The 12,312-nt window shown below is 45.8% G+C and overlaps 1 protein-coding gene across 3 annotated transcripts in view; it reads right to left on the bottom strand.

Annotated features, from left to right (window-relative positions):
• MCOLN2 (mucolipin TRP cation channel 2) overlaps window positions 1–10,539 on the bottom strand; it is a gene marked incomplete at both ends in the record, with an annotated part of 33,936 nt that extends 23,397 nt beyond the window's left edge. For 2 of the 3 annotated variants that reach the window (XM_082003096.1, XM_082003097.1), the window contains 3 exons: window positions 3,613–3,786; window positions 6,877–7,036; window positions 10,490–10,539. In XM_082003096.1, the coding sequence (XP_081859222.1) occupies window positions 3,613–3,786; window positions 6,877–7,036; window positions 10,490–10,539 (384 nt within the window). Of the gene's footprint in view, window positions 1–3,612; window positions 3,787–6,876; window positions 7,037–10,489 lie in introns of those variants that run through there. The other variant, XM_082003098.1, reaches the window with a different exon arrangement.
• Window positions 10,540–12,312: the final 1,773 nt, after the last annotated feature.

Raw genomic sequence — 12,312 nt, 5'->3', positions numbered from 1 at the left:
TTGATTGGTAATAAATAGAACTAATTTCCCCAAGTCGCATCTGTTTTTCCCATGACAGTAATTGCTGAATGATCTCTCCCTGCCCTTCTCTCGACCCACAAGACTTTCAATGTATTTTCTCTCCCCTGTCCAGCTGAGGTGGGGGAGTGACAGAGCAGCTTTGGCAGGCACCTGGCCGCCAGGCAGCCAGGGTCAGCCGACCACACAGACAGCAAGCCAGCAGACAGCAAGCCAGCAGACAGCTTTTAATTAATTTTAATTTACTTGGCAGTGACTTTGATGCAATATTGCTACTAACCACACGCACTCCAGGGACATCTTATGTGTTTCTCTCACGAAGGTGTTAGTTTTCACACCACTTGAAACTTGACTGTCTTACGTACAATCCAAGTCACAGTTCTTATCCAATCCACCCCATGAGCAAAATCAAAGCTGCTCCCTGTGCAACTGTAGAAGAGGGAAGCCGTGTATTTGCTATATAACCAGCAACCAAGGAGCATTCAGAAAGCTTGGGGAGCCTCCAAAAGTAATTTAACCTGCTTCACACAAGCACAGAAGCAACTGAAAACAAGCCTGTGAGGAATGAACTTCCTTTTTCCACCTACTTTAAATACAGCACAAGTCACCTTCTTCACATGTAAGACTCACTTGAAAACAAAGACTAGAAGTGAAAGTGAAAAAAGGTATGCAAAGCCAAGCATTGCCACAGATGGATCAGCCCTGAGCACCACCAAAGAACTCCATTCAAGGCCAGTCCTCTCCTGATTTACAGTCTCGGTCCTTGCTGGAAGCAAGATACATCCTCTGATCCCCAGAGTCACAGCTTCCAGTCCTGCACAGGCGAGGCAAACCCCTGGGGTACAGCTCTCCCTGTGGTTCTTGGCTCCTCCACAGCTGAGATCAATGACTAGCCATGAAGGCAGCTGCCTGACAGCTCAGCTTAGCACCAGGTAACACTACCGAAGAGAAGCCAGATAGACCCATGGTCCTTTGAGGGAGAAGGAATAAATACCCAGTAATTCATTAGTTTTTACCACTACCTCACCTAGTGAAAGAGCTCGGGGCAGCGTACAGCACTGGACTGCTCTCACGGAAGCATTTAGCTTCCCAGGAGGCCTGAAGTAAATAAACGTGGGAGGCCAGACAGGACTTCCTTAAAAAAAAAAAAATGTTCAGCTGGCTTTGATACAGATTAGACCCTCTTCGCCTTAAACACGGATTTCATTATTATGCATCATTCAGTGTCATCCTACTTCCTCCTAGCTATGGGCATTACGGCCACTTGCCCATCTTGTGGGGTACAAAATCCCAGCAGTCATTAACTAGCACACGCTCCATGTCCAAGAGGAACTGCAACAGGAACTACCACATTTCCATCCAGAGCTCTACCTGGCAGTGCCACTTCGAGTCCTCACAGCTGAGCTTGCAACAGGTTTAGACAGCTTCAGAGAAAAGCACAGCCTCCGTAGCCTGTCAGGATGTTATCTTAACTCAGAGCAAGCTAAGGAAGCCAAGTCTGACTAAGGCAGGTCAGGCGAGTGGAAAGAGTAGTTAGTCACAACTCGACATCCCTCTGAGGACATTGCCAGATGACTGCATCTAACAGCCACTGCTCCGTCCACATGTGCTTTCAGGCTCTGCCCTCCTGACAGTGTAACATGTGGCTCTGGGTTCCTCACAGGCCACTTTCAAACAACACTATGAAACAGTAAAAGCAAAATTCCGATTTATACATTTCTAAGCAGCCTCAGAGAAAGTAGCCAGCAGAACATCCTGGTCCTACAGACTCTGCCGCAGGGCAGGGTACAAGTGTAAGAGCTCCACACGGCTTCTTCTTAACAGAAGCTTCCAAATTGGACCCAGGAGAGGAGCAAGGAAAAGCTGTGTACTCTTCCAAGTGGAAAAGTATGTTTGGGGTTTTTTTCTTGGTGGTTTGGATTTTTTGGGTTTTTTAGGGGTTTTTTTTCCCAAACTATGAAAATACCCCAGTGGTACATTACACAAAGCCTAAAATTCAGTTTTTACAACTCCAGTTTTGCTGTGTGCTATTATCATCTTCTGTAATATCATATTCTTCTGCTTGCCCCACCCCTGCAACTCCCCCAACAACCATACATTTCAAATTAAAACTCAAAACCTATGACTTCTAGCTGCCCATCTCAAAATAAAAAAAGCCCTGCTTTTAGCTTAGCTGTCACGTGGCTTGGCTCTTCATACAAGGCATCCTTTAAAAAACAAACAAAAAACCAAAAAGGCAACACCAGTCATAATGTTCACCTGGACGCACATCTTTTGAAGTCTTACGTGATAAAAAAGCATCAGGAACTCCATACAGCACTAAAGAACCCAGGCTACATAAGTTTAATCTCCTTAAAGGACATGTCTACATTTATACAACATAGACATTTTATGGAGAGACCTTTTTCTGATGCCTGTATCACACATTGGCTCATTCTTGAGGATATAAAGCTATTATTTCTCTATTGTCTTCTATCTGGACTTCACCTCAGCCTTAGTGCCTACAAAAGAAGGAAAGTGAGACAAAGCAAGCAAGGAAGAAAAAAACAGCACAGTTTATAGCAGAAATAATGGCAATATTGAGAGTTCAAAGGAAGACTGAGGAAACTACTTCAATACTCATTTAACATACCAAGAGGGAGAGTCTTGGCCTTGTCCAGCACAGCAGAGACAGCACGTTTGATCTGTTGATGGCTCTGCTGTAGCTTAGAGGAGATGGCCGAGGAGCAGCAAGCCCCGTTGTGAGTGCATGTGTAAGAAGGAGGTAGAACCTTCACACCGCCACAACTCCCAGATGCCTGCTGGGCATAACTGACTTGGCAGCAGAACTGCTTTAAACCAAGCGTCAGAGCTGATGTCCCAAGGACAGGGAAAATGAAAGGTAGTTTAAAACCACTTTCCTTTCATCCACTGTGAATCGTTTCTGGGCTTATTGGCATCCCCAAACACAAGACACATTTCATTTTATACACACTCTCTTTCACCTCATGACTTCTGAATGTATTATCAAATACAAAATTGTCTACTGAATTTTCATCCTAGATTTATTCACTTTCCTCCCACAATTGTAAAGGGACTCTTGTTTAAAATACCATCCCTAAGCACTGCAAGTGCCCCTACATTCTTGGAAGTACCATATTCCACATTTTGAGGCCTCTGGCACTCACTACAAAGCTGCAATTCAGTATAGCTGTAAGCACAAATTTTTTGAATACCATGCATAGGTATACTCAGGCCCATAGCTCTCAAAGTTAAGACCTAAACAAAGGCTCCAGTTCATGCAAGATGACTAATTTTCAAACTTTTTGGATTTCAGTACTATGCAGTAACCTAGTAAAATTTTGGTTTAGATTCATTCTGATTTCAGTACTATGCAGTAACCTAGTAAAATTTTGGTTTAGATTCATTCATCTCCAAGGAACAAAAATGCAGACATCTGCACACAAACTTCAGGACACCCCACCTACGCTGATTCGCTGAAATATCAAAACTGAAATCCAAGAATGGAGACAGAAAACCAGAACCTTAGCATAAGTTTATAGCTATAGCTTTGGCTTTAACACTGTTCACTATAAACCCCCCCCCCCCACTTACCTGATTAATAACATAAAAAATGCTATCATAAGCATCCTGTTGTGTATATATACTGCAGCTGTAGTCATCTTCATCAACTCCAGAGTAGCCTTTCAGGAATAGGTGTTTAAAAGCAATAGTGTTTTCCTCTTTGAATGAGACCACCAACTGGTTACTCAAACCAAAAAAAATAAGCTGACAAAAGAAAAAAAAAAAAATTTGAATTTTGAACACTGGTCAAGCATCAACATTGTGGAAACAGCTTTGAATTATAATAAATAGAAAACAGAAAGGTTCTTGTTGCTGTAACCCTGCTACAAAAGGAGAAAGGAATCTGTTAACTAATGCCATTAGACTAAAGTCAAGGTTACCACATGCAGGTTAAAAGAAACAGAACTCCTACTGATTCCAAAACTTACAGTGCAGCAACTAAACAGACAGCTAGATCGCTGCCACTTTTCACTCATCCCAGACCAACAACTCTAACTGGAATTTGCCAAAACTTTCGTTGGGGATGCAAACAGCAGAAGAGCTAACCTAAATACACAGCCTGCTACCCCAGAAATGCCCTGCTTTGCTATGGAACAAATTCCTGCACCTTCTTCCTACCTCTGGCATGGCATAGGATTAGAGCAAACCTGTGTGGGACCCCAAAGCAACAAAAAGCATCTCCTGCCTGACCCAGGTGCTGGTCAAGGAAGCTAAAATAAGCAGCAGCAGGCAGCAGAGTTACTACTCAGGATGTGTGTTGTGCTACCATATGGATGCTCCTATTCCCACCACCACCAAGGAAAACATATAGATGGAGCCTTGAAGCCGGAGGGGGGGGGAAATCAAGCAACAAGAGTTTCTTCACACGTGTAGTAGCAGAAGGATATCCCAAGTCCCAAGTAGATAACTCTTCATCTTAGGTTTAAACTGCTTACTAACAGCAACTGTGAAACAGTTTCATTACTGCACGGAGTTTCCAAGCCCCACCAGAAACTGGCACAAGTAGGGAAGAAGCAATGGTGAGAAACTGCAAGCAAAAGAGCTGCGAATTGAGAAATGCCCCAAAGCAAACAGGCAGACTCCACTAACACCCAGATTCCTTCATTCAAAACAATGGAAACTGGAAAGCATACCTGCTACCCTTCACTGGAATACATCCTCTTTTATCCTAGAAAGTAATTGCTTAGAGGAGGGCCAGGCTAAAAGAATACATGCAGCAGGACTATTAAGTGCAAGGCTGCTTGGTTGTACAGCAGTCACAGCCAGGACAAAAAAAAGTGGATGTCAGTTCTACCAGGTATGTACAGTCTTCAGATTAAGAAGTGAGTCTCCATGCTTTTAGCCAAGTTTTAAATCAACTATTTATATCTTCAGTTGACTGCGGGGGGGGGAATCACTAACTGAATGCAAATAAATCTGCAGTGCTCTACTTAGTAACTCAAACAAAAAATCAGGGATCTTCCACCTGCAATACAGAGAAATAGAACATACTCAGCAGGGTTTCCTTGAGGGAGCCCCTAGGGGATTTCAGCACAGCGTTGGAGTAAAATTTACACCCCGTGCTGGAACAGAAGCCTCTTCTGCTTTTCAGTTGGGCAGAGATACCCCAGCTGCCGCACCACACTGAAGCAGCCACAAGTGTCTCGACTAACGGGCTGCCCAGGCAGCAGCAGCTAGGAGGCCGCTTAACCTACTCCTAGGTTGTCCTTCAAGGGTCTTGCTCTCACTCCAAAACATGGGGATGCTTGTCAAACCCGTCCATTTACTATTAGCTCACATTTGAGACCTCCCTGCAGGGCAGCAACATACTTTCCTTCAAAAACTCCATTTTCCTTTTCTTGCCAACTACCTGCCTGGCATCTGAGCAAGACCCAGGGCTGACAAGAAAAATCTGAAGCAGCCACCCAGAAAATCCTGGGGCATTTGAAAGCAAAACAGCAGAGCACCCCTTCTGCTCACAAAGGATAGCGGGAGACTGGGACAGCAGACAGAAAAATCACACGTTCAGTGATTCCCCAAAGAATTTAAGTCAGTAGGTTAGGGTAGATTGAAAACGCTGAACCTTTTCAGAGCCATGTGAAATTGTATTTTGTCTCATTACTCACACACAAAGGCCAGTGTCTTTGAAGACAAAGCAGTAACCCTCACCTGAGGTGCAGCCGCCAGTGAAGGAAGATGGGCACCCTTTCCTCTTGGCTGACCCTGTGCTCGCACTGCCTGCCCCCTCCTCCCACGCACACCCCCCTTAACACGCTCCCTGTTCTCAGCAGCGCCGTCGCTGCCGGTCGCAGTTGTGCCAGCACTGGCGTCAATAGCTCATTTTAGCTAGTCTTGCCTAGACAGGCCGACCGTCGCATCCCGCTCCCGCCTGCGGGCAGAGCCCCGTCAGGACTCCGGCCCGGCCGCAGCACAGGCTGGACCCTCTGCCAAGCGGGGCCGGGGGGCCTGCTGCGTCCTTCCGGGGAGGGATGAAGAGCAAGAGCAGTCGATAAAATGCTGGGACACATAAGCCAGGGTTACGCTTCATTCTAGCGGGCAAGTCAAACACAAACCTGGAATCCTGCAACTCAGCAGGTTTTTAGGAGTTGTAGATTTAGCTGTTCTTGCAAAGTGTCAGATGTCAGAGTCCTGCATTTCAAAGGTCCGGTAGAAAAGGAATCTCTACTTATACATGTGCCCCATTTTGCTTCCATCAACCTCCAGTCACCATTTCCTAGTGGACTATAAAATAACCAACTACACTGTGATACCAGTGCAGCTTAAAAATACCCTCCTCTTTGCCTCCATCTCGGTGCCCGCCTGTTTGAAATGCAGTCTGTTTGATGACAGAAGCAAGGGGCACCTCCGACTCCTGCAGCCCAGCCATGCCCATCATCAGAGACCGTGGCATTTCCACATATATTTCAAGTTACTGACTAGATTTCAAGAAATATCACTTCTGAAACAGTCTGGTGACACAATAATCTATGAACGTAACAGGAAGCAAAACACAGAGCAGTACTGTGTCAGCAAGCCTGAAGACAGTGTTGGATTTAGAGGGAAGAGTGATTTGCTTTAAAGTGTTATCTTATAAACAGCAGAATACCTAGTTGAATACAGCCCCAAAATCTCCAGGAGGCTTTTGTAATTTAGTTTATGTTATTCTTCCCCCTTGACACACCTTTCATAGTGTTTTTTCTTTCTGGGTGAAGTGGGAAGTTCAAGTCAGTAACAAACATCTAGGGATGGCAAAGGCCCAGAACCACAGACCTGCTTCTCCTGCACATCTCGGAGTACCAACAGAGGAAGGATTACCTGTGTAGTAACCATAAGTATCTTCAAAATCTGCAAAGCCAGTTTCCATGGTATCTGACGTCTTGCTCTGTATTTTTCGCATGGGTTCATGAAGTAAAACTTCAAATCCTCTTTCAGAGCCGTCTCCTTTAGATCTAAATCTGACTGAGCCATCATATTTCTGCCATAAATAATATGTTAATTAGAAACCAACAGAATGCTTTGGCAGACAATTTCCTTATATTGCAGTTTCACCTCAGATCACCACATGACATAAAAAGGTCTGTAGCAGTTTTCTGTTTGTCTTACAGCAAAATGCAAGAAATATTTCCCTGTGATCACATAATTAAAAATTATTCAATCACATCAGATCACCAAAACACAACATTTACACAACTGCTTCTCAAGAAATAGGCATTAAATAAGAGGATCTGTAATAGTAATAACAAGTCTACATTTATCTCTTTCTTAAAGCTAAATATTTGAAATAAAGAGAGGCCACTGTTAACACATTTCTCTGAATAACCCACATTCTACAACCACCAAAAGGTGTCTTAAAGGCTAAACAACCAGAGCAGGCTTTACAGCATGCTTCTGTTACAAACACACAGCTTTAAGGGCTAAACTCAGAGGCATTTATTTGTTTAAATATCTGGCCATGTAAAAATCAGAGGAACAAGCATAGAGGACTGTTGTTGTAGGTGTCTTTAATCACTCCAAGTTTCTCCCTCAGCTGAGCAGGACATTGAAAACTTTCCCCTTCTCCTAATCTTTTTAGCCCTGTTTTCCAGTACCATAATTATCAGAACTTCCCTACTTCACACAAAGATCAGAACCAAACTTGTAATTTTTTTCCTCCCTCCAAGTGTTAAGGTAGAGCAATCGTATCTGAAACTGGCTACGTAAGCCGATTAGCAGTCCCACTTGCCATCCAGAAAATTACTCCCCATTTTCTGAATTTTATAAAGGATAACATTTTCTCAAGGCCAAAACCGAAAGCATTGATTCCAAGTTTTCAGATGCATTCTTACTTCTTTTGTCCTCACCTGTTTGAGGCATACAGGTATTTAAGCCCAAACTGTAGACTGCAAAGCACATTTGGTTTGCTAGAACCAGCTATCTCACAAGAACAGAAATGAGAGTTAAAAAACACAGTAAAGTCAACACTGTGGTGTTTCCTCATAAGGGGAAGCGAAAAAACCAAAAAAATCTATTTTAACATTAGAAGCTCAAAGGTTATCTTTATTACACAGCCTTAAATCAATCATTCATGAAGGTGATGGGAGGCAGGCTGATTTCGGTTTTGAGATAGAAAAAACACAGGAAAGTTTTTAAGAAAAAGAAACTGTGGAGTACATCCCTATTTAAATTTATCATAAAAACATACTGGACTAGTTTTAATAATATTAAAGCTACAAAAATTTTGAAAAATTTAAACGCATCTGACAGAAAAACATATGATAATTATAGCTGTGAGCACTGTCTAGGAAAATGGATACATACATACTTCGATCCTGCACTGACACCCAAAGACATCGCTGTACCAGCTTCTCTTGAACGGGCAGAAGCATTTGTGTGGGTACACAGTGAACAACGCCTAACCCAGAGTAAGAGTCATAGGAGTAGGTGGGAAAGAAAGAGGAAACGGAGTAGGCTTCAACTGGATCTGGTCAAGCTGTAAAGCATGAAGGTATGATATAAGAACCACTCCAACACCGCAGCAAAATCCTCCCCTAAGCTTACAGTAAAAGCATGTCAGAAGTGACAGATCTTAAAAATCAAACAGTGAACTTTGTAACAAACACCATTTCCTTTGATACTCAAATGCGTATCACAGAAAACGTGGTGTTTTTTTCCAAAGTTTTAGAATAGCTTTAAGGGCCTGAAAGACAAAACTTGATGTTGACTAGTAACAATACTTTCACTTTTACACAACCCTCACTTAACTCCACCAGCTAGGTATTACTTGCACAGATGCCTTTAGCTTCCTTTATTAATTAGCTGTAGAAATTGTGAGCAGGAAGTTCAGCAAAGGAGAGCAACACACTTTCTCAGCTGAAGAGAAAGAGATGAGATTCAAGCCTATGCCACAGTTGGGCTTTGCCTTCCAATGAAGAACAGGCATTCTCTGGTGTAGTATTTAAGAAATAATTCATTTGGCAACAGGTGAAATACAACAATTGTTGTCTAATCCATTTGTTTCTAGGATAGATTCAAAATAACATCCAAATAAACTGCATTAAAGCTGTAGAACCAGAACCTTCAACCGAAGCATTAAAACAGTTAAAAACCTCTGAACGATTAACAGTGACTTACCGCATGCAAAACAAACCATCCAGTTCTCCCAAATGTTTATTAACCTAATAATCTAAAAGCAATGCAAACAGAGCACCTAGCTCAAGACAGAGGAATGTAGCAATGCAGCGCAGATGCAGCAGTGTAATTAACACTGCTCCGCAAGCTTCCAGAGCATGTTGTAAAGCACCGATACATGCAAGTTTTGTGAATGAAGACTAACTCTACTACGCGTGTTGAAATGCGTATCTAAGTGTCCTTGAGTGTTGCATGTCACAAATAATAATTGTTACTAACTCAATTCTAAACACTGCACTACTACAGACAGCATTGCATTGGTGCATCTGGTAGGACAACCTGTTTGGATAATGGTTTGTATGAGGCACTTTAAAGCTCAGTGTTCTATTTAAGAGGGAGGTTTCAACAGGAATTACTACAATTTGCAGTTACCTACTTATGAAATACGCTTCTAATACGTAGCTCTTCACCTAGCAGAAACAAGCACCATTGAATCAAGTGGCTAAAAAGCTACAGAGCACTAATTCACCTTTTTTTTTTTGATGAGTAATTAATTACAGGAGCAACACTACAGTGCCCATCAGAGCTCCATATCAGGAACATTTACCTACTTGAGCGCTACATCTCGAAGAGGTATTAACGAGATTGACTAGGGGGGGGCGGGACACGACACGACAGAAAAAAAAACCCAAACCAAACTAACACGGACTTGAGTTCTACATGTCAGACCGGGCAACCCCAGCTTCGCCTTCACGAAGGTGCTCACAGCTCGCCCAAAGGAGACCATCGCCTAGCGCTGCTCCGGAAAGCGAGCTCTAAGAAATTGAGGAAAAAATCCCTCCTTTTACAGAGCTGCCAACGCTACCCATGGCCGAGCGGCTGCAGGGGCGCAGCGACAGCCCGCACTACCGCAGGCAGCCGGCGCAAGGGGCGCGCACCAGACGCCCTGCGGCTGCTCCCGGTGCCCGCCGCATGCCGGCAACGCGGCCGGCAGGGGCGCCTGGCAGCTGCCGAGCAGCGGAACGGCCCTACCTGGTGCGGGCGGCCCGCTCAACCGCCGGCTTGGAGCGACGCCTCCGCCCGCCTGCGGGGCTGCCGCGCGCGGCAGCGGGCGCGCTCCCCGCCGCCAGCCGCACGCCGAGCCCCCGCCGGGCGCAGCCGTTATCGCGCTCCCGCACGGCCGCCGGGCCCCGAAGCAGCGCCTTTATCCCCTCTCCTGGCCGCCTGCCCCGCCGCGCCGGGCGGCGAGACCCAGGCGGGCAGCGCCGCGCCCAGGCCCAGCACCAGCCCTGGCCCCAGCCCGGTCCCGGTCCCGGCTCACCCGCTGGCGGTGGCCCGTCCGCCGGGCAGGTACTTCAGGGAGATCTCCATGGGGCCGCGGGGCTCGGCCGCTGCCCGAGCGGGCAGGGCAGGGCAGGGCAGCGCGGGGCTCCGGCACCCCGCGGCGGCGGGACGGCCAGACGGAACCAGCACCGAGACCCAAGCGGCCTGAGCCGCGCAGCCCCGTCCCGCCCGCCGGCCGCGCTTCCTTTATGGGGGGCCGGGCGGAGGAGGGCGCCCCGCCGCCCACGTGCCCTGCGGCCGCCCGGTGGCAGACGGAGCTGCGTCTCCTCCGCCTCGTCCTTGCGCGGCAGTCGCCGGTGCTCAGGCTCTCGTCGGTGAAGTAGGGCTCGGTGGCTGCTGCCGCAGGGAAGCAACACGCGGGGCCGACTATCGGGCTAGGTTAGTGACTGCAGAGCTGGTCGTGTTGCAGCTGAAAAGGTACTGGGTTCCTCTGAGGATGTGGTTTAATGTGGTTCCTCCAAACCAGGGTGGTCGAAACAGAACGAAGAGTTGCAAGAGGCGTCCTTGCAACTGTGAGCTCCCTACCTGCCCAGGCGGTGGGGATGGGCAGCGAAATGCTCTTGGAAGGTGCTGTGTTTGGTCATAGCCACACTGGTTAAAGGGCAGAAGGAACAAAAGCCCAGACACACATCTATGTGCGGTTACTCAAAATGACTTGCAAGAGCATTATGGTACCTCGTGCATGAAAGTTTTCTTAAGGCTTCCTCCGAAGCATCAGGTATTACCTACTGCCTCGGGCAGGAAGGTGCTCCCAACAGATGCAATCACAGGCTTGGTCTTTCACAGCAGCACCTGGTTTCCCCCCATCCGTCTGCCAGAGATAAGGTATGCCTTTACATTTTTTTTTATTGGAAAGGTGTGAGCATATCTGGATTTGATTTCTTCCTCTTTCACATGCACACTGTTTACCTTCCCTTGAGAATACACTTTGATCCAACATGGTAACTGGTACGTTGAAACAAATGTGGCCCCCACCTCTCTCTTCCCCTTAGTGTAACTTCATTCTGTTAAGAGATCTGAGCTCAGCTGAAAACAAGAAGCTCTCACTACCATATACAAAACATTGGCATTGAAATGAGCCTTGGTCTGAAAACAGCTGTTACCCAAGTTTAGCACCCTTCAACTTATTTTCATAATGAAATACTGACTATCAGTATTTTTCAGGCAACTCTTTCCAGAGCCTGCTGAGAATCAGAACAATGGAACTCTTTTATCCCTCCACAGCTTCTTGGGCAGCACCAAAAGCCCTGCTTTCCTTAGGATGGCATTTTTAAGCATGAGTTTATCTGATGCTTTATCTGCTTCTGTGCTCTCGCCACCTGCATTTTACAGTTCTATCTGTGCCTGCTTGATTGTATCAGCATAAAGATACTGATGTCTCCAGGATACAGCTTTATGTGCATTATTAGCATTGCAAATGCTGAGATCACTGACACTGTTGAAGTCACAGGGATTTTTTTAGAATAAGATCATTGTCACACTTCTGGCCTCTGCGAGGCCATAGCCAACACATCGTATATTGACACGAAATAAGACGCAACAGCAGCAGCCACAGACTTCCTGGCAGAGCTGCACTTCACCTCAAAGGCAGCCAGTAGGCTAGAAAACACAGCATTGACTGGCTGCTTCTCCGCTGAGCGAAATACAGGTGAAGATCCCAAACACCAAGGATCAAGCAGGTCAGAAATCTGGACAGCAAGCACTTAGATTGCTAGCAGCACTACCAAGGTGAACAATACACATTTGAGCGCCTGGTTTTTCTTAAAAAATCAAAATATGCATAGATATCAGATATGTAAT

This window comes from Phaethon aethereus, assembly GCF_964289735.1.
Source record: "Phaethon aethereus genome assembly, chromosome: 8".
In the NCBI taxonomy this organism is placed as follows: Eukaryota; Metazoa; Chordata; class Aves; order Phaethontiformes; family Phaethontidae; genus Phaethon; species Phaethon aethereus.
The sequence above is the reverse complement of the archived record's forward strand: the minus strand, read 5'-3'. Positions and strand labels throughout refer to the sequence as shown.